The 27979-nt window shown below is 48.1% G+C and overlaps 1 protein-coding gene across 4 annotated transcripts; it reads right to left on the reverse strand.

Annotated features, from left to right (window-relative positions):
* Positions 1-229: 229 nt before the first annotated feature.
* On the reverse strand, positions 230-27979 carry tbpl1 (TBP-like 1). 4 transcript variants are annotated; one of them, XM_046299108.1, is made up of 8 exons: positions 27600-27979; positions 27039-27220; positions 23254-23497; positions 22178-22260; positions 20172-20235; positions 18794-18897; positions 6116-6210; positions 230-821 (listed from the first exon to the last, which is right to left on the reverse strand). In XM_046299108.1, exons 3-8 carry the CDS (start codon positions 23386-23388, stop codon positions 739-741), a joined length of 564 nt encoding a protein of 187 aa, XP_046155064.1. In that variant the 5' UTR covers positions 23389-23497; positions 27039-27220; positions 27600-27979; the 3' UTR covers positions 230-738. The 4 variants fall into 4 exon arrangements, with proteins under 4 accessions (XP_046155064.1, XP_046155066.1, XP_046155065.1 ...); XM_046299110.1 differs by having other exon boundaries at positions 27588-27979; XM_046299109.1 differs by having other exon boundaries at positions 27400-27979.

The following is a 27979-nucleotide window of genomic DNA, read 5'->3' on the forward strand; positions in this document are numbered from 1 at the left end:
ACCAGAGCCCTATTCCCTATATAGTGCACTACTTTAGACCAGAGCGCTATTCCCTATATAGTACACTACTTTAGACCAGAGCCCTATTCCCTATATAGTGCACTACTTTAGACCAGAGCCCTATTCCCTATATAGTACACTACTTTAGACCAGGGCCCTATTCCCTACATAGTGCACTACTTTAGACCAGGGCCCTATTCCCTACATAGTGCACTACTTTAGACCAGGGCCCTATTCCCTACATAGTGCATTACTTTAGACCAGGGCCCTATTCCCTACATAGTGCACTACCTTAGACCAGGACCCATGAAAGTAGTACACTATATAGGGAATAGGCTGCCATTTGGAACACAACCTGTGATATCATCAAATCTAAAATAATAAGGAATCATGGTTGGCTTGGAGAGTCCCGCCCCTTCTAGTGTGAATCAGTCACTGGAGCAGCCATCATTGGCTGGCTGGCTGCTAAAGGTGAAAGGTTAGAGGTCATACTGTAGAGGTCATCCTGTAGAGGTCAAAGTTCAGAGGGCGTAGCTGTCACCAAGACAACAGGTCATTGGACAGCAGGAGGACGGAAGCTGCCTTTCTGACTCCCTGGACAAATCCAGCCAATCAGGACAAAGGCCCAGACTGTTGCCGGGGCAGACAAGTTGAGGATAGTACAATGCATCCAATGGATGAGGTGCTTTTCAGCCTCGGTCTTTCTCTCTCCATTCCGTTGCTGTTTTTCCGTGTGTGTTATTTGCGGAGGGGTTTCTGACACTCTAACAGCATGGGGTAGATGTGCTCTACAGCCGTGGCTACAGCCTGAACATTTGGTCCTGAGAGAGACAGACAGACAAAGTTAGTCATAGGAAATGCGTTGGGTTGGACACGGTTTTCAAGTTTCCACAAAAGTGAAAAGACGTAAAAGTTTGATTGTGTACGGTGTGTGTGTACCTGTGAAGGTAAGGCTGTCGCTGGACGGTGTGTGTGTGTGTACCTGTGAAGGTACGGCTGTCGCTGGACGGTGTGTGTGTGTGTGTACCTGTGAAGGTACGGCTGTCGCTGGACGGTGTGTGTGTGTGTGTACCTGTGAAGGTACGGCTGTCGCTGGACGGTGTGTGTGTGTACCTGTGAAGGTACGGCTGTTGCTGGACGGTGTGTGTGTGTGTGTACCTGTGAAGGTAAGGCTGTCGCTGGACGGTGTGTGTGTGTACCTGTGAAGGTACGGCTGTTGCTGGACGGTGTGTGTGTGTGTGTACCTGTGAAGGTAAGGCTGTCGCTGGACGGTGTGTGTGTGTGTACCTGTGAAGGCATCTTATTGCTTCCGGTTTGGAGCGAGTGGTCGCATCGGCGCTTCGCTCCCGCAGGTAGTATAACTTTTTACATTTCATTATATTTCATTATAGCACAACGGTTTGATTTGTCTAATCTTAGCAATTTCTTCTCAGCTAGCTACATAGCCGTCTTTGTATCAAAGATAATTGCGTAACTATCGTATTTCGCCGTCCTTACGTAGTCTTCACTAGCCAGCTAGCTAACGTCCACTGATTAGCTGCACTGGGAAAACTATTACACTCAACTGAACGACTTGATCAGTGTAGTGTTAGCTAGCTACATAGCTGTCTTTGCTGTCTTCGTATCTTCGTTCCAAGATAATTGTGTTGTTTAGGTTTAGAGTGTGTAGTCTTAGAGTGATTATCTTAATTTACCGAGGTTAGCTAGCCAGCTATTTGTCGTCCTTAACGTAGGAGACTCTGCTAGCTAGCCAACGCTAGCCAACGTCTTCTGAATAGAACTCAACAACCCGGTCGCATTCACAGGTAGTATCACATTTTCATTTCATTTCATTACAGTACAACGGTTTGATTTGTTTGATCGTAGCTAGCTACATAGCTAGCTACATAGCAGTCTTTGTATCAAGGATAATTGTGTAGCCTAGAGCGATTTTCTAGGTTAGCTAGCCAGCTATTGTCGTTCTTTTAACGCAACGTAACGTAAACAACACTACTAGCTAGCCAGCTAGCCCCCGAATAGCAGCACTGTAGAAACTATTACACTCAACGGAACGACTTGATTAGTGTAGTGTCAACAACGCACCCACTGCCAGCTAGCCTACTTCAGCAGTACTGTATCATTTTAATCATTTTAGTCAATAAGATTCTTGCTACGTAGCTTAACTTTCTGAACATTCGAGACGTGTAGTCCACTTGTCATTCCAATCTCCTTTGCATTAGCGTAGCCTCTTCTGTAGCCTGTTAACTATGTGTCTGTTTATCCCTGTTCTCTCCTCTCTGCACAGACCATACAAACGCTCCACAACGTGTGGCCGCGGCCACCCTAATCTGGTGGTCCCAGCGCGCACGACCCACGTGGAGTTCCAGGTCTCCGGTAGCCTCTGGAATTGCCAATCTGCGGTCAACAAGGCAGAGTTCATCTCAGCCTATGCCTCCCTCCAGTCCCTCGACTTCTTGGCACTAACGGAAACATGGATCACCACAGACAACACTGCTACTCCTACTGCTCTCTCTTCGTCCGCCCACGTGTTCTCGCACACCCCGAGAGCTTCTGGTCAGCGGGGTGGTGGCACCGGGATCCTCATCTCTCCCAAGTGGTCATTCTCTCTTTCTCCCCTTACCCATCTGTCTATCGCCTCCTTTGAATTCCATGCTGTCACAGTTACCAGCCCTTTCAAGCTTAACATCCTTATCATTTATCGCCCTCCAGGTTCCCTCGGAGAGTTCATCAATGAGCTTGATGCCTTGATAAGCTCCTTTCCTGAGGACGGCTCACCTCTCACAGTTCTGGGCGACTTTAACCTCCCCACGTCTACCTTTGACTCATTCCTCTCTGCCTCCTTCTTTCCACTCCTCTCCTCTTTTGACCTCACCCTCTCACCTTCCCCCTACTCACAAGGCAGGCAATACGCTCGACCTCATCTTTACTAGATGCTGTTCTTCCACTAACCTCATTGCAACTCCCCTCCAAGTCTCCGACCACTACCTTGTATCCTTTTCCCTCTCGCTCTCATCCAACACCTCCCACACTGCCCCTACTCGGATGGTATCGCGCCGTCCCAACCTTCGCTCTCTCTCCCCCGCTACTCTCTCCTCTTCCATCCTATCATCTCTTCCCTCCGCTCAAACCTTCTCCAACCTATCTCCTGATTCTGCCTCCTCAACCCTCCTCTCCTCCCTCTCTGCATCCTTTGACTCTCTATGTCCCCTATCCTCCAGGCCGGCTCGGTCCTCCCCTCCCGCGCCGTGGCTCGATGACTCATTGCGAGCTCACAGAACAGGGCTCCGGGCAGCCGAGCGGAAATGGAGGAAAACTCGCCTCCCTGCGGACCTGGCATCCTTTCACTCCCTCCTCTCTACATTTTCCTCCTCTGTCTCTGCTGCTAAAGCCACTTTCTACCACGCTAAATTCCAAGCATCTGCCTCTAACCCTAGGAAGCTCTTTGCCACCTTCTCCTCCCTCCTGAATCCTCCTCCCCCCCTCCTCCCTCTCTGCAGACGACTAAGTCAACCATTTTGAAAAGAAGGTCGACGACATCCGATCCTCGTTTGCTAAGTCAAACGACACCGCTGGTTCTGCTCACACTGCCCTACCCTGTGCTCTGACCTCTTTCTCCCCTCTCTCTCCAGATGAAATCTCGCGTCTTGTGACGGCCGGCCGCCCAACAACCTGCCCGCTTGACCCTATCCCCTCCCCTCTTCTCCAGACCATTTCCGGAGACCTTCTCCCTTACCTCACCTCGCTCATCAACTCATCACTGACCGCTGGCTACGTCCCTTCCGTCTTCAAGAGAGCGAGAGTTGCACCCCTTCTGAAAAAACCTACACTCGATCCCTCCGATGTCAACAATTACAGACCAGTATCCCTTCTTTCTTTTCTCTCCAAAACTCTTGAACGTGCCGTCCTTGGCCAGCTCTCCCGCTATCTCTCTCTGAATGACCTTCTTGATCCAAATCAGTCAGGTTTCAAGACTAGTCATTCAACTGAGACTGCTCTCCTCTGTATCACGGAGGCGCTCCGCACTGCTAAAGCTAACTCTCTCTCCTCTGCTCTCATCCTTCTAGATCTATCGGCTGCCTTCGATACTGTGAACCATCAGATCCTCCTCTCCACCCTCTCTGAGTTGGGCATCTCCGGCGTGGCCCACGCTTGGATTGCGTCCTACCTGACAGGTCGCTCCTACCAGGTGGCGTGGCGAGAATCTGTCTCCTCACCACGCGCTCTCACCACTGGTGTCCCCCAGGGCTCTGTTCTAGGCCCTCTCCTATTCTCGCTATACACCAAGTCACTTGGCTCTGTCATAACCTCACATGGTCTCTCCTATCATTGCTATGCAGACGACACACAACTAATCTTCTCCTTTCCCCCTTCTGATGACCAGGTGGCGATCGCATCTCTGCATGTCTGGCAGACATATCAGTGTGGATGACGGATCACCACCTCAAGCTGAACCTCGGCAAGACGGAGCTGCTCTTCCTCCCGGGGAAGGACTGCCCGTTCCATGATCTCGCCATCACGGTTGACAACTCCATTGTGTCCTCCTCCCAGAGCGCTAAGAACCTTGGTGTGATCCTGGACAACACCCTGTCGTTCTCAACCAACATCAAGGCGGTGGCCCGTTCCTGTAGGTTCATGCTCTACAACATCCGCAGAGTACGACCCTGCCTCACACAGGAAGCGGCGCAGGTCCTAATCCAGGCACTTGTCATCTCCCGTCTGGATTACTGCAACTCGCTGTTGGCTGGGCTCCCTGCCTGTGCCATTAAACCCCTTCAACTCATCCAGAACGCCGCAGCCCGTCTGGTGTTCAACCTTCCCAAGTTCTCTCACGTCACCCCGCTCCTCCGTTCTCTCCACTGGCTTCCAGTTGAAGCTCGCATCCGCTACAAGACCATGGTGCTTGCCTACGGAGCTGTGAGGGGAACGGCACCTCAGTACCTCCAGGCTCTGATCAGGCCCTACACCCAAACAAGGGCACTGCGTTCATCCACCTCTGGCCTGCTCGCCTCCCTACCACTGAGGAAGTACAGCTCCCGCTCAGCCCAGTCAAAACTGTTCGCTGCTCTGGCCCCCCAATGGTGGAACAAACTCCCTCACGACGCCAGGACAGCGGAGTCAATCACCACCTTCCGGAGACACCTGAAACCCCACCTCTTTAAGGAATACCTAGGATAGGATAAGTATTCCCCCCTTTAAGATTTAGATGCACTATTGTAAAGTGACTGTTCCACTGGATGTCATAAGGTGAATGCACCAATTTGTAAGTCGCTCTGGATAAGAGCGTCTGCTAAATGACTTAAATGTAAAATGTAAAATGTAAATGTAAGGTACGGCTGTCGCTGGACGGTGTGTGTGTACCTGTGAAGGTAAGGCTGTCGCTGGACGGTGTGTGTGTGTGTGTGTGATGGTAAGGCTGCCGGTAGAGAAGACCTGGACTGTGTGTGTACCTGTGAAGGTGTGTGTGTGTGTGTACCTGTGAAGGTGTGTGTACCTGTGAAGGTGTGTGTACCTGTGAAGGTGTGTGTGTGTGTACCTGTGAAGGTGTGTGTACCTGTGAAGGTGTGTGTGTACCTGTGAAGGTGTGTGCGTGAGTGTACCTGTGAAGGTGTGTGCGTGTGTGTACCTGTGAAGGTGTGTGCGTGTGTGTACCTGTGAAGGTGTGTGTGTGTGTGTACCTGTGAAGGTGTGTGTGTGTGTGTGTGTACCTGTGATGGTAAGGCTGCCGGTAGAGAAGACCTGGACGGTGTGTGTGTGTGTGTACCTGTGATGGTAAGGCTGCCGGTAGAGAAGACCTGGACGGTGTGTGTGTGTGTGCGTGTACCTGTGATGGTGTGTGCGTGTGTGTACCTGTGAAGGTGTGTGCGTGTGTGTACCTGTGAAGGTGTGTGCGTGTGTGTACCTGTGAAGGTGTGTGCGTGTGTGTACCTGTGAAGGTGTGTGCGTGTGTGTACCTGTGAAGGTGTGTGTGTGTGTACCTGTGATGGTAAGGCTGCCGGTAGAGAAGACCTGGACGGTGTGTGTGTGTGTGTGTGTACCTGTGAAGGTAAGGCTGTCGCTGGACAGTGTGTGTGTGTACCTGTGAAGGTAAGGCTGTCGGTGGACGGTGTGTGTGTACCTGTGATGGTAAGGCTGCCGGTAGAGAAGACCTGGACGGTGGCCTTGAGGGTTTTGATCCTGTAGGTGGCAGCGGGGTGGAGCTCTGGCTCATAGCTACACACACGCACGCACACACACACACACACACACACACACACACACACACACACACACACACACACACACACACACACACACACACACACACACACACACACACACACACACACACACACACACACACACACACACACACACACACACACACACTTTCAGAAAGTATTCACACCCCTTGACGTTTTCACACTTTGTTGCGTTACAGGTTGAATTTAAAAACAGATTAAATTGAGATTGTGTCACTGATCTACACACAACCACATAATGTCAAAGTGGAATTATTTAAAAAATGAACAGCTGAAATGTATTGAGTCAATAAGTATTCAACCCCTTTGTTATTTCAAGCCTAAACAAGTTCAGGAGTAAAAACAAGTTGCATGGACTCACTCTGTGTGCAATAATAAGAGTAACATGATTTGTGAATGACTACCTCATCTCTGTACCCCACACAAACAATTATCTGTAGGGTCCCTCATCTCTGTACCCCACACAAATAATTATCTGTAAGGTCCCTCATCTCTGTACCCCACACATACTGTAAGGTCCCTCATCTCTGTACCCCAAACAAATAATTATCTGTAAGGTCCCTCATCTCTGTACCCCAAACAAATAATTATCTGTAAGGTCCCTCATCTCTGTACCCCAAACAAATAATTATCTGTAAGGTCCCTCATCTCTGTACCCCAAACAAATAATTATCTGTAAGGTCCCTCATCTCTGTACCCCAACACATACTGTAAGGTCCCTCATCTCTGTACCCCAACACATACTGTAAGGTCCCTCATCTCTGTACCCCAAACAAATAATTATCTGTAAGGTCCCTCATCTCTGTACCCCAAACAAATAATTATCTGTAAGGTCCCTCATCTCTGTACCCCACACATACTGTAAGGTCCCTCATCTCTGTACCCATCTCTGTACCCCACACAAATAATTATCTGTAAGGTCCCTCATCTCTGTACCCCAAACAAATAATTATCTGTAAGGTCCCTCATCTCTGTACCCCACACAAACAATTATCTGTAAGGTCCCTCAGTCGAGCAGTGAATTTTCACAACACAGATTCAACCACAAAGACCAGGGGGGTTTTCCAACCACAAAGACCAGGGGGTTTTCCAACCACAAAGACCAGGGAGGTTTTCCAACCACAAAGACCAGGGAGGTTTTCCAACCACAAAGACCAGGGAGGTTTTCCAACCACAAAGACCAGGGAGGTTTTCCAACCACAAAGACCAGGGAGGTTTTCCAACCACAAAGACCAGGGGGGTTTTCCAACCACAAAGACCAGGGGGGTTTTCCAACCACAAAGACCAGGGGGTTTTCCAACCACAAAGACCAGGGAGAATTTTCCAACCACAAAGACCAGGGAGGTTTTCCAACCACAAAGACCAGGAGGTTTTCCAACCACAAAGACCAGGGAGGTTTTCCAACCACAGAGACCAGGGAGGTTTTCCAACCACAAAGACCAGGGAGGTTTTCCAACCACAAAGACCAGGGAGGTTTTCCAATGTCTCACAAAGAAGGGAACCTATTGGTAGGTGGGTAAAAATAAATTTAAAAAAGCAGTATTTGAATATATCTCTGAGCGTCGTGAAGTTCTTAGTTGCCAGAGAGGAAGGATCAACAACAAACCATTATGGGGACTTTAAAACAGTTTGAGTTTAATGGCTGTGATAGGAGAACACTGAGGATGGATCAACAACATTGTAGTTACTCCACAACACTAACCTGGGGACTTTAAAACAGTTTGAGTTTAATGGCTGTGATAGGAGAACACTGAGGATGGATCAACAACATTGTAGTTACTCCACAACACTAACCTAAAGGACAGAGTTTAATGGCTGTGATAGGAGAACACTGAGGATGGATGGATCAACTAACATTGTAGACTCAACTAAAGGACAGAGTTTAATGGCTGTGATAGGAGAACACTGAGGACGGATCAACAACATTGTAGTTACTCCACAACACTAACCTAAAGGACAGAGTTTAATGGCTGTGATAGGAGAACACTGAGGACGGATCAACAACATTGTAGTTACTCCACAACACTAACCTAAAGGACAGAGTGAGAAGAACACAAGCACACACACGTATAAATACAAATCCATAGTTGTGAATGATGGTATTTAGCAGTCAAGGTTAATTCAATCGTTAAGAAAGACTCAAAAGGTGTTTGTTGACAGTCATTTTTTAAGTCTTGCCATAGATTTTCAAGCCTCCGAAACATGAAAAGAAGGAAGCCTGTACAGAATAAAAAAATACTCCAAAACATGCCTCCTGTTTGTAACAAGTTACTAAAGTAAAACTGCAAAAATTATTGGCAAAGAAATTAACTTCATGTCCTGAATACGAAGAGTTATGTTTGGAGAAAATCCAACAACACAGAGTACCACTTTTGAAGTATGGTGGTGGCCGCATCATGTTATGGGTATGCTTGTCATCGGCAAGGACTTTTGAGTTTTTTTTTAGGATAAAAAGACTCACTGGGAGACAAATTCACTTTTCAACAGGACAATAACCTAAAACACAAGGCCAAATATACACTGGAGTTGAATGTTTCGGAGGCTTGAAAATCTTACGGCTTAAAAATGACTGTCAACAACCAACTTGACAGAGCTTGAAGAATTTTGTTAAAAGTAATGTGTGCAAAGTTCTTAGAGACTTATCGAGAAAAACTCAAAGGTGATTCTAACCAGAAAGACTCAAAAGGTGATTCTAACCAGAAAGACTCAAAAGGTGATTCTAACCAGAAAGACTCAAAGGTGATTCTAACCAGAAAGACTCAAAAGGTGATTCTAACCAGAAAGACTCAAAGGTGATTCTAACCAGAAAGACTCAAAGGTGATTCTAACCAGAAAGACTCAAAGGTGATTCTAACCAGAAAGACTCAAAAGGTGATTCTAACCAGAAAGACTCAAAAGGTGATTCAGAAAGACCAGAAAGACTCAAAAGGTGATTCTAACCAGAAAGACTCAAAGGTGATTCTAACCAGAAAGACTCAAAAGGTGATTCTAACATGTATTGGCTCAGGGGTGTGAATACTTATGTAAATTAATTTTCACTAAATTAGCAAAAAATTCAAAAAACATGTTTTCGCTTCGTCATTATAGAGTAGTGTGTGGGTGAGCCGATGTGAGTTAGACCTTTAAACAGGTCAACATTCACAAGGCCGCAGGGCCAGACGGATTACCAGGACGTGTGCTCCGGGCATGTGCTGACCAACTGGCAGGTGTCTTCACTGACATTTTCAACATGTCCCTGATTGAGTCTGAAATACCAACATGCTTCAAGCAGACTACCATAGTCCCTGTGCCTAAGAACACTAATGTAACCTTCCTAGATGACTATAGACCCGTAGCACTCACGTCTGTAGTCATGAAGTGCTTTGAAAAGCTAGTAAATGGCTCACATCAACACCATTATCCCAGAGACCCTTGACCCACTCCAATAACAGATCCACAGATGATGCGGTCTCTATTTCACTCCACACTGCCCTTTCCCACTTGGACAAAACAAACACCTATGTGAGAATGCTGTTCGTTGACTACAGCTCAGCGGTTCGACAATAAAGCTCATTACTGAGCTAAGGACCCTGGGACATTTAAAAAAAATATATATATATTTTTGAATTCATGTCCTGCAAGTCTACACATTTTGCCATGAAATTTGACATTTTAGTCATTTAGCAGAAGCTCTTATCTTAAGATAGCCAGGTGGGACAACTACATCACACATTCATAGTAATACATTTCTTACCTCAACAAAAAGTAGCAAGATCAGAGCTAGTAAGGGGGGGTTTGGCGTGGTTGCTGTAGGACTATTTAAGATCAGAGCTAGTAAGGGGGTTTGGCGTGGTTGCTGTAGGACTATTTAAGATCAGAGCTAGTAAGGGGGGTTTGGCGTGGTTGCTGGGACTATTTAAGATCAGAGGGCAGGTTTTTAGTAACGGGGGGGTGGTTGCTGTAGGACTATTTAAGATACTATTTGAAGAGGGCAGGTTTTTAGAAGACGGGAAGGGACTCTGCTGTCCTTCAGGGGGAAGCTGCTTCCATCATCGGATGCCAGGACGGAGACGAGCGGGAACATCCCTCCTGTAGGGGTGGGAGGATCAAGAGACCAGAGGGAACTCCCTCCTGTAGGGGTGGGAGGGTCAAGAGACCAGAGGGAACTCCCTCCTGTAGGGGTGGGAGGGTCAAGAGACCAGAGGGAACTGCCTCCTGTAGGGGTGGGAGGGTCAAGAGACCAGAGGGAACTCCCTCCTGTAGGGGTGGGAGGGTCAAGAGACCAGAGGGAACCTCCCTCCTATAGGGGTGGGAGGGTCAAGAGACCAGAGGGAACTCCCTCCTGTAGGGGTGGGAGGATCAAGAGACCAGAGGGAACTCCCTCCTGTAGGGGTGGGAGGGTCAAGAGACCAGAGGGAACCTCCCTCCTGTAGGGGTGGGAGGATCAAGAGACCAGAGGGAACCTCCCTCCTGTAGGGGTGGGAGGGTCAAGAGACCAGAGGGAACATCCCTCCTGTAGGGGTGGGAGGATCAAGAGACCAGAGGGAACTGCCCTCCTGTAGGGGTGGGAGGATCAAGAGACCAGAGGGAACTCCCTCCTGTAGGGGTGGGAGGGTCAAGAGACCAGAGGGAACTGCCCTCCTGTAGGGGTGGGAGGATCAAGAGACCAGAGGGAACTCCCTCCTGTAGGGGTGGGAGGATCAAGAGACCAGAGGGAACTCAAGAGACCAGAGGGAACCCTCCTGTAGGGGTCAAGAGACCAGAGGGGAGGGTCAAGAGACCAGAGGGAACTGCCCTCCTGTAGGGGTGGGAGGATCAAGAGACCAGAGGGAACTGCCTCCTGTAGGGGTGGGAGGATCAAGAGATCAGAGGGAACTGCCTCCTGTAGGGGTGGGAGGATCAAGAGACCAGAGGGAACTCCCTCCTGTAGGGGTGGGAGGGTCAAGAGACCAGAGGGAACTCCCTCCTGTAGGGGTGGGAGGATCAAGAGACCAGAGGGAACTGCCCTCCTGTAGGGGTGGGAGGGTCAAGAGACCAGAGGGAACTGCCCTCCTGTAGGGGTGGGAGGGTCAAGAGACCAGAGGGAACCTCCCTCCTGTAGGGGTGGGAGGGTCAAGAGACCAGAGGGAACTGCCCTCCTGTAGGGGTGGGAGGGTCAAGAGACCAGAGGGAACTGCCTCCTGTAGGGGTGGGAGGATCAAGAGACCAGAGGGAACTCCCTCCTGTAGGGGTGGGAGGGTCAAGAGACCAGAGGGAACTCCCTCCTGTAGGGGGGGAGGATCAAGAGACCAGAGGGAACTGCCCTCCTGTAGGGGTGGGAGGGTCAAGAGACCAGAGGAACTCCCTCCAAGGTAGGACACGGTGGGAGGGTCAAGAGACCAGAGGGAATTTCAATTAAAGACCAGAGGGAACTCCCTCCTGCAAGAGACCTCCTGTAGGGGTGGGAGGGTCAAGAGACCAGAGGGAACTGCCCTCCTGTAGGGGTGGGAGGGTCAAGAGACCAGAGGGAACTGCCCTCCTGTAGGGATGGGAGGGTCAAGAGACCAGAGGGAACTGCCCTCCTGTAGGGGTGGGGGTGGGAAGGTCAAGAGACCAGAGGGAACTGCCCTCCTGTAGGGGTGGGAAGGTCAAGAGACCAGAGGGAACTGCCCTCCTGTAGGGGTGGGAGGGTCAAGAGACCAGAGGGAACTGCCCTCCTGTAGGGGTGGGAGGGTCAAGAGACCAGAGGGAACTGCCTCCTGTAGGGGTGGGAGGGTCAAGAGACCAGAGGAAACTGCCTCCTGTAGGGGTGGGAGGGTCAAGAGACCAGAGGTGGCAGTTGGTAGGGAAGGGGTAGTTCCTCTTGCTGCTCTGTAGGCAGTTACCATGGGTCTGAGAGGAGATGTAGGACATTTATAGAAAGGCATTTCGTGCAATTCTTATTTTGCCATGGCGCGGAGATCAATTTGACATTTTACAAGTCATTTCCCGCAACGCTATTGATTTTGTCGTAGGGTGGAGAGAAATGTTTTCAGTTTTGAACAGGATATCTGAGTGAGCGTGACTAACAAAATTAATGGGGCCCCGAGGTCAGTAAATCCACCATGATTACCACAAGTTTAGATAGCTGGCTAGACCAATTTACCAATCTGAAACAATATTAGCTGAGTGAGTCAGTACCCACGTTTATGTGGGCACAGGGGCTAATTGAGTGAGTCAGTACCCACTTTTCCATCCACAGTTTATGTGGGCACAGGGGCTAATTGAGTGAGTCAGTACCCACGTTTATGTGGGCACAGGGGCTAATTGAGTGAGTCAGTACCCACGTTTATGTGGGCACAGGGGCTAATTGAGTGAGTCAGTACCCACGTTCATGTGGGCACAGGGGCTAATTGAGTGAGTCAGTACCCACTTTTCCATCCACAGTTTATGTGGGCACAGGGGCTAATTGAGTGAGTCAGTACCCACTTTTCCATCCACAGTTTATGTGGGCACAGGGGCTAATTGAGTGAGTCAGTACCCACGTTTATCCATGGGCACAGGGGCTAATTGAGTGAGTCAGTACCCACGTTTATGTGGGCACAGGGGCTAATTGAGTGAGTCAGTACCCACTTTTCCATCCACAGTTTATGTGGGCACAGGGGCTAATTGAGTGAGTCAGTACCCACTTTTCCATCCAGTTTATGTGGGCACAGGGGCTAATTGAGTGAGTCAGTACCCACGTTTATGTGGGCACAGGGGCTAATTGAGTGAGTCAGTACCCACGTTTATGTGGGCACAGGGGCTAATTGAGTGAGTCAGTACCCACGTTTATGTGGGCACAGGGGCTAATTGAGTGAGTCAGTACCCACGTTTATGTGGGCACAGGGGCTAATTGAGTGAGTCAGTACCCACGTTTATGTGGGCACAGGGGCTAATTGAGTGAGTCAGTACCCACGTTTATGTGGGCACAGGGGCTAATGAGTGAGTCAGTACCCACGTTTATGTGGGCACAGGGGCTAATTGAGTGAGTCAGTACCCACTTTTATGTGGGCACAGGGGCTCATTGAGTGACTGTCAGTGATTTGACATAACAATTAGTAGAATTCAAAAGGTGCAATAGCTAAATGTGTTAGGACACGGCAAGGACACGGTAAGGACTCGGTAAGGACACGGCAAGGACACGGTAAGGACTCGGTAAGGACTCGGTAAGGACTCGGTAAGGACACGGCAAGGACACGGTATGGACACGGTAAGGACACGGCATCTATTACCATTGAGAATTTAAAATCTATGGGCCAGTTTCCCTAAAAAACTTTGAACAGTAGTGAATGTCAGATTGTACCAAAATCAAAGAGCATTTCAATTAAAGACCAGAGGGAACTCCCTCCTGTAGGGGTGGGAGGATCAAGAGACCAGAGGGAACTCCCTCCTGTAGGGGTGGGAGGGTCAAGAGACCAGAGGGAACTGCCCTCCTGTAAGGGTGGGAGGATCAAGAGACCAGAGGGAACTCCCTCCTGTAGGGGTGGGAGGGTCAAGAGACCAGAGGGAACTGCCCTCCTGTAGGGGTGGGAGGGTCAAGAGACCAGAGGGAACTGCCAGAGGGAACTCCTGTAGGGGTGGGAGGGTCAAGAGACCAGAGGGAACTGCCCTCCTGTAGGGGTGGGAGGGTCAAGAGACCAGAGGGAACTGCCCTCCTGTAGGGATGGGAGGGTCAAGAGACCAGAGGGAACTGCCCTCCTGTAGGGGTGGGAAGGTCAAGAGACCAGAGGGAACTGCCCTCCTGTAGAGGTGGGAGGGTCAAGAGACCAGAGGGAACTGCCCTCCTGTAGGGGTGGGAGGGTCAAGAGACCAGAGGGAACTCCCTCCTGTAGGGGTGGGAGGGTCAAGAGACCAGAGGGAACTGCCTCCTGTAGGGGTGGGAGGGTCAAGAGACCAGAGGAAACTGCCTCCTGTAGGGGTGGGAGGGTCAAGAGACCAGAGGTGGCAGTTGGTAGGGAAGGCAGTTGGTAGGGAAGGGGTAGTTCCTCTTGCTGCTCTGTAGGCAGGTACCATGGGTCTGAGAGGAGATGTAGGACATTTATAGAAAGGCATTTCGTGCAATTCTTATTTTGCCATGGCGCGGAGATCAATTTGACATTTTACAAGTCATTTCCCGCAACGCTATTGATTTTGTCGTAGGGTGGAGAGAAATGTTTTCAGTTTTGAACAGGATATCTGAGTGAGCGTGACTAACAAAATTAATGGGGCCCCGAGGTCAGTAAATCCACCATGATTACCACAAGTTTAGATAGCTGGCTAGACCAATTTACCAATCTGAAACAATATTAGCTGAGTGAGTCAGTACCCACGTTTATGTGGGCACAGGGGCTAATTGAGTGAGTCAGTACCCACTTTTCCATCCACAGTTTATGTGGGCACAGGGGCTAATTGAGTGAGTCAGTACCCACGTTTATGTGGGCACAGGGGCTAATTGAGTGAGTCAGTACCCACTTTTCCATCCACAGTTTATGTGGGCACAGGGGCTAATTGAGTGAGTCAGTACCCACGTTCATGTGGGCACAGGGGCTAATTGAGTGAGTCAGTACCCACTTTTCCATCCACAGTTTATGTGGGCACAGGGGCTAATTGAGTGAGTCAGTACCCACTTTCCATCCACAGTTTATGTGGGCACAGGGGCTAATTGAGTGAGTCAGTACCCACTTTTCCATCCACAGTTTATGTGGGCACAGGGGCTAATTGAGTGAGTCAGTACCCACGTTTATGTGGGCACAGGGGCTAATTGAGTGAGTCAGTACTTTTCCATCCACAGTTTATGTGGGCACAGGGGCTAATTGAGTGAGTCAGTACCCACTTTTCCATCCACAGTTTATGTGGGCACAGGGGCTAATTGAGTGAGTCAGTACCCACTTTTCCATCCAGTTTATGTGGGCACAGGGGCTAATTGAGTGAGTCAGTACCCACGTTTATGTGGGCACAGGGGCTAATTGAGTGAGTCAGTACCCACGTTTATGTGGGCACAGGGGCTAATTGAGTGAGTCAGTACCCACGTTTATGTGGGCACAGGGGCTAATTGAGTGAGTCAGTACCCACGTTTATGTGGGCACAGGGGCTAATTGAGTGAGTCAGTACCCACGTTTATGTGGGCACAGGGGCTAATTGAGTGAGTCAGTACCCACGTTTATGTGGGCACAGGGGCTAATTGAGTGAGTCAGTACCCACTTTTATGTGGGCACAGGGGCTCATTGAGTGACTGTCAGTGATTTGACATAACAATTAGTAGAATTCAAAAGGTGCAATAGCTAAATGTGTTAGGACACGGCAAGGACACGGTAAGGACTCGGTAAGGACACGGCAAGGACACGGTAAGGACTCGGTAAGGACTCGGTAAGGACTCGGTAAGGACACGGCAAGGACACGGTATGGACACGGTAAGGACACGGCATCTATTACCATTGAGAATTTAAAATCTATGGGCCAGTTTCCCTAAAAAACTTTGAACAGTAGTGAATGTCAGATTGTACCAAAATCAAAGAGCATTTCAATTAAAGACCAGAGGGAACTCCCTCCTGTAGGGGTGGGAGGATCAAGAGACCAGAGGGAACTCCCTCCTGTAGGGGTGGGAGGGTCAAGAGACCAGAGGGAACTGCCCTCCTGTAAGGGTGGGAGGATCAAGAGACCAGAGGGAACTCCCTCCTGTAGGGGTGGGAGGGTCAAGAGACCAGAGGGAACTGCCCTCCTGTAGGGGTGGGAGGGTCAAGAGACCAGAGGGAACTGCCCTCCTGTAGGGGTGGGAGGGTCAAGAGACCAGAGGGAACTGCCCTCCTGTAGGGGTGGGAGGGTCAAGAGACCAGAGGGAACTGCCCTCCTGTAGGGATGGGAGGGTCAAGAGACCAGAGGGAACTGCCCTCCTGTAGGGGTGGGAAGGTCAAGAGACCAGAGGGAACTGCCCTCCTGTAGAGGTGGGAGGGTCAAGAGACCAGAGGGAACTGCCCTCCTGTAGGGGTGGGAGGGTCAAGAGACCAGAGGGAACTCCCTCCTGTAGGGGTGGGAGGGTCAAGAGACCAGAGGGAACTGCCTCCTGTAGGGGTGGGAGGGTCAAGAGACCAGAGGAAACTGCCTCCTGTAGGGGTGGGAGGGTCAAGAGACCAGAGGTGGCAGTTGGTAGGGAAGGGGTAGTTCCTCTTGCTGCTCTGTAGGCAGGTACCATGGGTCTGAGAGGAGATGTAGGACATTTATAGAAAGGCATTTCGTGCAATTCTTATTTTGCCATGGCGCGGAGATCAATTTGACATTTTACAAGTCATTTCCCGCAACGCTATTGATTTTGTCGTAGGGTGGAGAGAAATGTTTTCAGTTTTGAACAGGATATCTGAGTGAGCGTGACTAACAAAATTAATGGGGCCCCGAGGTCAGTAAATCCACCATGATTACCACAAGTTTAGATAGCTGGCTAGACGAATTTACCAATCTGAAACAATATTAGCTGAGTGAGTCAGTACCCACGTTTATGTGGGCACAGGGGCTAATTGAGTGAGTCAGTACCCACTTTTCCATCCACAGTTTATGTGGGCACAGGGGCTAATTGAGTGAGTCAGTACCCACGTTTATGTGGGCACAGGGGCTAATTGAGTGAGTCAGTACCCACTTTTCCATCCACAGTTTATGTGGGCACAGGGGCTAATTGAGTGAGTCAGTACCCACGTTTATGTGGGCACAGGGGCTAATTGAGTGAGTCAGTACCCACGTTTATGTGGGCACAGGGGCTAATTGAGTGAGTCAGTACCCACGTTTATGTGGGCACAGGGGCTAATTGAGTGAGTCAGTACCCACTTTCCCATCCACAGTTTATGTGGGCACAGGGGCTAATTGAGTGAGTCAGTACCCACTTTTCCATCCACAGTTTATGTGGGCACAGGGGCTAATTGAGTGAGTCAGTACCCACGTTTATGTGGGCACAGGGGCTAATTGAGTGAGTCAGTACCCACGTTTATGTGGGCACAGGGGCTAATTGAGTGAGTCAGTACCCACTTTTCCATCCACAGTTTATGTGGGCACAGGGGCTAATTGAGTGAGTCAGTACCCACTTTTCCATCCACAGTTTATGTGGGCACAGGGGCTAATTGAGTGAGTCAGTACCCACGTTTATGTGGGCACAGGGGCTAATTGAGTGAGTCAGTACCCACGTTTATGTGGGCACAGGGGCTAATTGAGTGAGTCAGTACCCACGTTTATGTGGGCACAGGGGCTAATTGAGTGAGTCAGTACCCACGTTTATGTGGGCACAGGGGCTAATTGAGTGAGTCAGTACCCACGTTTATGTGGGCACAGGGGCTAATTGAGTGAGTCAGTACCCACGTTTATGTGGGCACAGGGGCTAATTGAGTGAGTCAGTACCCACGTTTATGTGGGCACAGGGGCTAATTGAGTGAGTCAGTACCCACGTTTATGTGGGCACAGGGGCTAATTGAGTGAGTCAGTACCCACTTTTATGTGGGCACAGGGGCTAATTGAGTGAGTCAGTACCCACTTTTATGTGGGCACAGGGGCTCATTGAGTGACTGTCAGTGATTTGACATAACAATTAGTAGAATTCAAAAGGTGCAATAGCTAAATGTGTTAGGACACGGCAAGGACACGGTAAGGACTCGGTAAGGACACGGCAAGGACACGGTAAGGACTCGGTAAGGACACGGCAAGGACATGGAAAGGACACGGCAAGGACATGGAAAGGACACGTCATCTATTACCATTGAGAATTTAAAATCTATGGGCCAGTTTCCCTAAAAAACTTTGAACAGTAGTGAATGTCAGATTGTACCAAAATCAAAGAGCATTTCAATTAAAGATATGGCATTGATTCTTGACGAGTGTCCTGTCCAGGGGGTGTCCTGTCCATCAAGCTGTCTCACTACAGAAACAGGAGACAGACGAGTGTCCTGTCCAGGGGGTGTCCTGGTACATCAAGCTGTCTCACTACAGAAACAGGAGACAGACGAGTGTCCTGTCCAGGGGGTGTCCTGGTACATCAAGCTGTCTCACTACAGAAACAGGAGACAGACGAGTGTCCTGTCCAGGGGGTGTCCTGGTACATCAAGCTGTCTCACTACAGAAACAGGAGACAGACTAGTGTCCTGTCCAGGGGGTGTACTGGTACATCAAGCTGTCTCACTACAGAAACAGGATACAGACTAGTGTCCTGTCCAGGGGGTGTCCTGGTACATCAAGCTGTCTCACTACAGAAACAGGAGACAGACTAGTGTCCTGTCCAGGGGGTGTCCTGGTACATCAAGCTGACTCACTACAGAAACAGGATACAGACTAGTGTCCTGTCCAGGGGGTGTCCTGGTACATCAAGCTGTCTCACTACAGAAACAGGAGATGGCCTCCTGCCCAATGGGTTGTTCTGGCTGGGACACCCTTTACTATAGAAATGCCTCATCTACACGGTCACACACTGCTGTGTTGAGATCTGTGGAAACGGTTGGCAATGGTTGTTGCAGGGACAGTGTGTGTGTGTGTGTGTGTGTGTGTGTGTGTGTGTGTGTGTGTGTGTGTGTGTGTGTGTGTGATCCATTGCTGGCGTGACGTCGTTGTGACGTCGTTGTCGGTTTTACCTGGCGATGGGCCGGTTGTTCTTGGTGAAGTCGATGAGTCGGATGGCGAAGGGCATGGAGCACACTGCCAGGACATTCACCACCTTGAACTCTGAGAACCTCACCTACACACACACACACACACACACACACACACACACACACACACACACACACACACACACACACACACACACACACACACACACACACACACACACACACACACACACACACACACACACACACACACACGATAAGTTTGTGGTGGGCTGAAGTTAGGGCTCGATTTACAATTTCTTAAGGAATCGACTCCTGCCGTAAGGAATCGACTCCTGCCGTAAGGAATCGACTCCTGCCGTAAGGAATCGACTCCTGCCGTAAGGAATCGACTCCTGCCGTAAGGAATCGACTCCTGCCGTAAGGAATCGACTCCTGCCGTAAATAATCGACTCCTGTCGTAAATAATCGACTCCTGTCGTAAATAATCGACTCCTGTCGTAAGGAATCGACACTGTCATAAGGATTCGATTCCTGTCGTAAGGTAAGGAATCGATTCCTGTCGTAAGGAATCGACTCCTGCCGTAAGGAATCGACTCCTGTCGTAAGGAATCGACTCCTGTCGTAAGGAATCGACTCCTGTCGTAAGGAATCGATTCCTGTCGTAAGGGTAAGGAATCGACTCCTGTCGTAAGGGTAAGGAATCGACTCCTGTCGTAAGGGTAAGGAATCGACTCCTGTCGTAAGGAATCGACTCCTGTCGTAAGGAATCGACTCCTGTCGTAAGGAATCGACTCCTGTCGTAAGGAATCGACTCCTGTCGTAAGGAATCGATTCCTGTCATTTTAATGACGTTTTGTGATGTTTACATTGGAGTCATTTAGCACATGGTATTTTCTGGCCCCGTAACGGTCCCCCGTGGGAATTAAACCCACAACCCTGGCATTGCAAGTACCACGCTCTACCAACAACCCCACGGGTCATGTACAGGTTAGTACCACGCTCTACCAACAGCCACACGGGTCATGAACAGGTTAGTACCACGCTCTACCAACTGAACCCCACGGGTCATGAACAGGTTAGTACCACGCTCTACCAACAACCCCACGGGTCATGTACAGGTTAGTACCACGCTCTACCAACAGCCACACGGGTCATGAACAGGTTAGTACCACGCTCTACCAACTGAACCCCACGGGTCATGAACAGGTTAGTACCACGCTCTACCAACTGAACCCCACGGGTCATGAACAGGTTAGTACCACGCTCTACCAACAACCCCACGGGTCATGAACAGGTTAGTACCACGCTCTATCAACTGAACCCCACGGGTCATGAACAGGTTAGTACCACGCTCTACCAACAACCACATGGGTCATGAACAGGTTAGTTCTCATACCTTGAAGCCCAGTTTCTGCAGGGTGCGGGCTAACCTCCGGGCTCCCTGCTTAGCCTCATCCTCGCTGGGGAGACAGAGAGACACAGATCAGTGTGTGTGTGTAAGCGCGTGTATACATGATAGCGTTGGTGTGTTGCGTGTGTGTATATTGTGATGTGTGTGGTGTGTGTGTGTGTGGTGTGTGTATTGTGGTGTATGTGTATGGTGTGGTGTGTGTGTATATTGAGGTATGTGTGGTGTGTGTATATTGAGGTGTGTGTGTGTATGTATTGAGGTGTGTGTGTGTTGAGGTGTGTGTGTGTATTGAGGTGTGTGTGTGTTGAGGTGTGTGTGTGTGTTGAGGTGTGTGTGTGTGTGTGTTGAGGTGTGTGTGTGTGTTGAGGTGTGTGTGTGTGTATTGAGGTGTGTGTGTGTGTATTGAGGTGTGTGTGTGTGTATTGAGGTGTGTGTGTGTGTGTGTGTTGAGGTGTGTGTGTGTTGAGGTGTGTGTGTGTGTGTGTTGAGGTGTGTGTGTGTGTGTGTTGAGGTGTGTGTGTGTGTGTGTTGAGGTGTGTGTGTGTGTGTGTTGAGGTGTGTGTGTGTGTGTGTTGAGGTGTGTGTGTGTGTGTTGAGGTGTGTGTGTGTGTTGAGGTGTGTGTGTGTGTTGAGGTGTGTGTGTGTTGAGGTGTGTGTGTGTGTGTGTTGAGGTGTGTGTGTGTGTGTGTGTGTTGAGGTGTGTGTGTGTTGAGGTGTGTGTGTGTGTGTTGAGGTGTGTGTGTGTGTGTTGAGGTGTGTGTGTGTGTGTTGAGGTGTGTGTGTGTGTGTTGAGGTGTGTGTGTGTTGAGGTGTGTGTTGAGGTGTGTGTGTGTGTTGAGGTGTGTGTGTTGAGGTGTGTGTGTGTGTGTTGAGGTGTGTGTGTTGAGGTGTGTGTGTGTGTGTTGAGGTGTGTGTGTGTTGAGGTGTGTGTGTGTTGAGGTGTGTGTGTGTTGAGGTGTGTGTGTGTTGAGGTGTGTGTGTGTTGAGGTGTGTGTGTATGTGTGTTGTGGTGTGCGTGTGTGTGTTGAGGTGTGTGTGTGTGTGTTGAGGTGTGTGTGTGTGTGTTGAGGTGTGTGTGTGTGTGTGTGTGTGTTGAGGTGTGTGTGTGTGTTGAGGTGTGTGTGTGTGTTGAGGTGTGTGTGCGTTGAGGTGTGTGTTGAGGTGTGTGTGTGTGTGTTGAGGTGTGTGTGTTGAGGTGTGTGTGTTGAGGTGTGTGTGTTGAGGTGTGTGTGTTGAGGTGTGTGTGTGTGTGTTGAGGTGTGTGTGTGTGTGTGTTGAGGTGTGTGTTGAGGTGTGTGTGTGTGTGTTGAGGTGTGTGTGTGTTGAGGTGTGTGTGTGTTGAGGTGTGTGTGTGTTGAGGTGTGTGTGTGTTGAGGTGTGTGTGTTGAGGTGTGTGTTGAGGTGTGTGTTGAGGTGTGTGTGTGTGTTGAGGTGTGTGTGTGCGTTGAGGTGTGTGTGTGTTGAGGTGTGTGTGTTGAGGTGTGTGTGTTGAGGTGTGTGTGTTGAGGTGTGTGTGTTGAGGTGTGTGTGTGTGTGTGTTGAGGTGTGTGTGTGTGTGTTGAGGTGTGTGTGTGTGTGTGTGTTGGGGTGTGTGTGTGTTGAGGTGTGTGTGTTGAGGTGTGTGTTGAGGTGTGTGTTGAGGTGTGTGTTGAGGTGTGTGTGTGTGTTGAGGTGTGTGTGTGTGTTGAGGTGTGTGTGTGTGTTGAGGTGTGTGTGTGTGTTGAGGTGTGTGTGTGTTGAGGTGTGTGTGTGTGTTGAGGTGTGTGTGTGTGTTGAGGTGTGTGTGTGTTGAGGTGTGTGTGTGTGTTGAGGTGTGTGTGTGTGTTGAGGTGTGTGTGTGTGTTGAGGTGTGTGTGTGTGTTGAGGTGTGTGTGTGTGTTGAGGTGTGTGTGTTGAGGTGTGTGTGTGTGTTGAGGTGTGTGTGTGTGTTGAGGTGTGTGTGTTGAGGTGTGTGTGTGTGGAGGTGTGTGTGTGTGTTGAGGTGTGTGTACCTGGTAGCGCCCGTACAGATGATTTTCCCTGAAGACCAGATGGAAGCGGTGATCCTGGGTTTGCGGAGTTTCATCAGGACTTTCTAGAAGATACACACACAGGATAGGACTATACAATACCCACTGTCCTCACATAGTTACTAGTCACAGAGCACCTAAAGGACTCTACATACTCTACGCAAACAGAACCACGGAGAGTTGTATACGGCCCGGTTCAAAAACTAATCTGCACAGAAGTGCATAGAACTAAAGGAGTGTGTAACACAGTATGTAGATCAATTAAGATAAGGGCCCCGGGTTCCCTCAAACGCACCGGGTTCCCTCAACGCACCGGGTTCCCTCAACGCACCGGGTTCCCTCAAAGCAAAACGCCCGGGTTCCCTCAAACGCACCGGGTTCCCTCAAACGCACCGGGTTCCCTCAAAGCAAAACGCCCCGGGTTCCCTCAAAGCAAAACGCACCGGGTTCCCTCAAAGCAAAACGCCCGGGTTCCCTCAAACGCCCCGGGTTCCCTCAAAGCAAAACGCCCCGGGTTCCCTTGAGATCACAAAAAAAAAAACTCTAGAAACGTTGAGAGGAATTCCGGGAAAGCCAATTCTCTGGCCAACTGAGTTGAAAGGTGAAACAAACATTACAGGTGGTGTCCTCACCATAGACATAGAACAGGCGTGGAACCTATAACCCTGGCAATTTGACTGGGAAACTCACAATGGCCTGGCTGGTATTGTGATGCAATTAATTTCCATGGTAACGTAGAATTTTCATTCAAATGATGCTAACTGATGTGGCTCATGCAATCGATTGCATGTATTGTAAAGTCAGTTGAGTTGATTCGACAAATTACAGAAAAAGATTGAGGGGTACACTTTCTGATTTTACTTCCTGTTTTCCTCCTAAGCTATATTTAAAAAAATACAGGTTAAGTGCTAGCGCCGTTGCTAACAAGCAAAGGTGGTTCCATTGCTGCAAAGAGTTATGGGATATTAGAATCCTGTAGTCTTAAGAGCTAAGTAAAATAATAATTATGTGTACACTCAAAATGGCCGTCTGTCCACCCATTGTGCGTCTGTCCTTACCCCATATTCAGGTTTATAGATTACGTTGACCCCCTCCAGAGCGATGGTGCGCAGGTTGAGGTGGCAGCGTGTCCTGAATACAGCCACCACGTTGGTGATAATGATATCCAACGCTACATCATTACTGGGCTCCATGGCGACCCACTGGACCGGAGCGCTGTGGCTGGGTCTGGGTGGCTGGGCCCGGCTGTCTGGCTGACAGGAAGCGGATTACAGGTGCATGACAACCGCCTGGAGACGAACACTAGAAATCACAGAGACATCCCTAGTATTAGAGATCTCATTCCGCTAGCTAGATGAATGAAGCCTTGGATACGAACACTAGAAATCACAGAGACATCCCTAGTATTAGAGATCTCATTCCGCTAGCTAGATGAATGAAGCCTTCACCACCTTCACCAATAGCCATTCGATATCGCAACATCTCAGAGTAGGAGTGCTGGTCTAAGATCAGTTTTACATTTTAGATCACAATGTATCAGATTTACATGGAGAGGGGAACTGATCCTAGACCAGCACTTCTACACTGAAAGGCTGGATAAACGTACAGTTGAAGTTTAAATACAACTTAGCCAAACACATTTAAAACTCAGTTTCACAATTCCTGACATTTAATCCTAGTAAAAATCCCCTGTCTTAGGTCAGTTAGGATCACCACTTTATTTTAAGAAATGTGAAAAGTCAGAATAATAGTAGAGAGAATGATTTATTTCAGCTTTGATGTCTTTCATCACATTCTCAGTGGGTCAGAAGTTTACATACACTCAATTAGTATTTGGTAGCATTGCCTTTAAATTGTTTCACTTGGGTCAAACGTTTCAGGTAGCCTCCCACAAGCTTCCCACAATAAGTTGGGTGAATTTTAGCCCATTCCTCCTGACAGAGCTGGTATATTTGTAGGCCTCCTTGCTCACACACACTTTTTCAGTTCTGTCCACAAATGTTCCATAGGATTGAGGTCAGGGCTTTGTGATGGCCACTCCAATACCTTGACTTTGTTGTCCTTAAGTCATTTTGCCACAACATTGGAAGTATGCTTGGGGCCATTGTCCATTTGGAAGACCCATTTGAGACCAAGCTTTAACTTCCTGACTGATGTCTTTAGATGTTGCTTCAATATATCCACATAATTTTCCTCCTTCATGATGCCATCTATTTTGTGAAGTGTACCAGTCCCTCCTGCAGCAAAGCACCCCCACAACATGATGCTGCCACCCCCGTGCTTCACGGTTGGGATGATGTTCTTCGGCATGCTAGCCTCCCCCTTTATCCTCCAAACATAAAGATGGTAATTTTGGCCAAACAGTTCTATTTTTGTTTCATCAGACCAGAGGACATTTCTCCAAAAAGTACAATATTTGTCCCCATGTGCAGTTGCAAATCGTAGTCTGGCTTTTTTATGGCAGTTTTGGAGCAGTGGCTTCTTCCTTGCTGAGCTGCCTTTCAGGTTATGTCGATATAGGACTCGTTTTACTGTGGATATAGATACTTTTGTACCCGTTTCCTCGAGCATCTTCACAAGGCTTCATTTTGCTTTATCTTGGCCAGGTCGCAGTTGTAAATGAGAACTTGTTCTCAACTAGCTTCCCTGGTTAAATAAAGGTGAAATAATATAGTTTTTTAAAAGGTCCTTCGCTGTTCTTCCGGGATTGTTTCTCACTTTTCGCACCAAAGTACGTTCATCTCTAGGAGACAGAACGCGTCTACTTCCTGAGCGGTATGACGGCTGTGTGATCCCATGGTGTTTATACTTACGTACTATTGTTTGTACAGATAAACGTGGTACCTTCAGGCGTTTGACTCAAATGATGTCAATTAGCCTATCAGAAGCTTCTAAAGACATTACATAATTTTCTGGAATTTTCCAAGCTGTTTAAAGGCACAGTCAACTTAGTGTATGTAAACTTCTGACCCACTGGAATTGTGATCATGAATTATAAAGTGAAATAATCTGTCTGTAAACAATTGTTGGAAAAATTGTGTCATGCACAAAGTAGATGCCCTAACCGACATGCCAAAACTATAGTTTGTTATCAAGAAATTGTGGAGTGGTTGAGAAACTAGTTTTAATGACTCCAACCTAAGAGTATGTAAACTTCCGACTTCAACTGTATATGGACCAAAGTCTCGATTGATACAGAAAATGTACAGATTCGGTCAAAAGTTGGGACATACCTCTCATTACAGGTTTTTTTTATTTTTTTATTTTTTACAATTCTCTAAAATTGTAGAATAATAGTAAAGACATCAAAACAATGAAATAACAGACATGGAATCATGTAGTAACCAACAAAAAGTGTTCCATCTAAATATATTATATATTCTTCAAAGTAGCCACCCTTTGCCTTGACAGCTTTGCACACTCTTGGCATTCTCCCAACCAGCTTCACCTGGAATGCTTTTCCAACCATCTTGAAAGAGTTCCCACATATGCTGAGCACTTGTTGACTGCTTTTCCTTCACTCTGCAGGTCAACTCATCCCAAACCATCTCAACTGGGTTGAGGTCGGGTGATTGTGGAGGCCAGGTCATCTGATGCAGCACTCCATCACTCTCCTTCTTGTTTAAAATAGCTGTACACAGCCTGGAGGCGGTTTGGGTCATTGTCCTGTTGAAAAACAAATTATATTCCCACTGAGCGCAAGCCAGATGGGATGGTGTATCACTGCAGAATGCTGTGGTAGCCATGCTGGTTAAGTGTACCTTGAATTCTAAATAAATCACTGACAGTGTCAACAGCAAAGCACACCATCACACCTCCTCCATGCTTCAAGGTGGGGACCACACATGCGTAACCAAAAATCTCCAATTTGGACCAAAGGACAGATTTCCACCGGTCTAATGTCCATTTCTCATGTTCCTTGGCCCAAGCAAGTTCGATCTTCCTATTGGTGTCCTTTAGTAGTGGTTTCTTTGCAGCAATTCCACCACGAAGGCCTGATTCACACAGTCTCCTCTGAACAGTTGATGCTGAGATGTGTCTGTTACTTGAACTCTGAAGCATTTATTTGGGCTACAGTTTCTGAGGCTGGTAACTCTTAATGAACTTATCTTCTGCAGCAGAGGTAACTCTGGGTCTTCCTTTCCTGTGGCGGTCCTCATGAGAGACAGTTAACTCTAATGAACTTATCTTCTGCAGCAGATGTAACTCTGGGTCTTCATTTGCTGTGGCGGTCCTCATGAGAGCCAGGTTCATCACAGCGTTTGATGGTTTTTGCCACTGCACTTGAAGAAACGTCCAAATACATTTTCAGGATTGACCTTCATGTCTTAAAGTAGTGATGGACTGTCGTTTCTATTTTCTTATTTGAGCTGTTCTTGCCATAAAATCGACTTGGTCTTTTACCAAATTGGGCCATCTTCTGTAAACCACCCCTACCTTGTCACAACACAACTGATTGGCTGGAACGCATTGAGAAGGAAAGAAATTCCACAGGCACACCTGTTAATTGAAATGCATTCCTGGTGACTACCTCGTGGAGCTGGTTGAGAGAATGCCAAGAGTGTGCAAAGCGGTCATCAAGGCAAAGGGTGGCTTCTTTGAATAATCTCAAATATAAAATATATTTGGATTTGTTTAACACTTTTTTTGGTTACTACATGATTCCATATGTGTTATTTCATAGTTTTGATGTCTTCACTATTAGTCTACAATGTAGAAAATAGTTGTTTTTTTTAAACCTGGAATGAGTAGGTGTCCAAACATTTGACTGGTACTGTACACCTGACCATGTATATTAACTATCCACTTCAGCTTTGTTGTTGTTTCGTGTACCATAACATACCGGGTTTGTCTGTAGATGTTCTTGTTCTTCAATCAGACTTGTCTCAAGTGGAAAATAGAGACAATTAGTTCCACAGATGGACGTGATTAATGAGGATTTATCCGGGAAACTCCTCAACAGCTGCTCCTTGCAGCACACAGACCAGGGATGTTCATACGACCCCGGTCAGAAAAAACGATATACTGCAAATATTAAAACATTACATTCAAAACGTTACATTCAAGTTTCACAATTAACATCGGAATGGTACAGAGAGACATTATCTAAGTAAGATAAAAAGGGGAATAACGTTAAGCTAATTAGTAAGTCAAGTGAACTAGCTAGCTAGCTAGCATCAGAGTAGCACTGGCTAACTTCTTACCAGGGCGTCTAGACACACCGCTCTTTTATATTATTACAAAATAAGTTGGGTAGTCAGATTTCTGCATCATTAAAAATCAAAAACAACAACAACAAAAAATAAAAAGTCTAAAGATATTGAATAGGAGTTGAGTTTAGCTTAGCTAGGTCAGTTTAGTTGCTACCCGGCGTTGCGTAGTAACGCCTGACCTGCACAATCACCTCGTAACTCATTGGTCGTTGCCGTTCGTTCTCTTGTTACCTAGTTACATCAATAGTTAGTTAGCAGGCTTGTAAACAAAGAGAGAATTGACATGTAGCTCGGTACACGTTTCAGCTCGCTAGCCAGCCAATTAACAAAGAAAATGGCTAACGTTGTTAGCTCTTCAAGGGCAACTTGCTTTTTATTATTATTATTTTTTTTTATTTTTTTATTTTAACATTAGTTAGCTAGTTTTTGATGGGATTCTCCAAGACTGTATTTTCTTCTTAAGTGGAGATATACCTCACTGAACTGTTGGCAAAATAAAAAACAAACGCCATTATCACGGGCGAAATGTAACGTTATTTGCTCTCGCGTCTGTGTTCAGCCGATAACCTTC

Source organism: Oncorhynchus gorbuscha, linkage group LG14 (genome assembly GCF_021184085.1).
Source record: "Oncorhynchus gorbuscha isolate QuinsamMale2020 ecotype Even-year linkage group LG14, OgorEven_v1.0, whole genome shotgun sequence".
Taxonomy (NCBI): Eukaryota; Metazoa; Chordata; class Actinopteri; order Salmoniformes; family Salmonidae; genus Oncorhynchus; species Oncorhynchus gorbuscha.

Excerpts from the sequence above, each read along its gene's own strand:
- tbpl1 (XM_046299108.1), bottom strand. The coding sequence starts at position 23,388 with ATGGAGCCCAGTAATGATGTAGCGTTGGATATCATTATCACCAACGTG. Across the intron at positions 18,898-20,171 it reads TGCAGAAACTGGGCTTCAAG|GTGAGGTTCTCAGAGTTCAA; the intron begins GTATGAGAACTA and ends GTGTGTGTGTAG. Across the intron at positions 822-6,115 it reads CGGCAGCCTTACCATCACAG|GACCAAATGTTCAGGCTGTA; the intron begins GTACACACACAC and ends TGTCTCTCTCAG.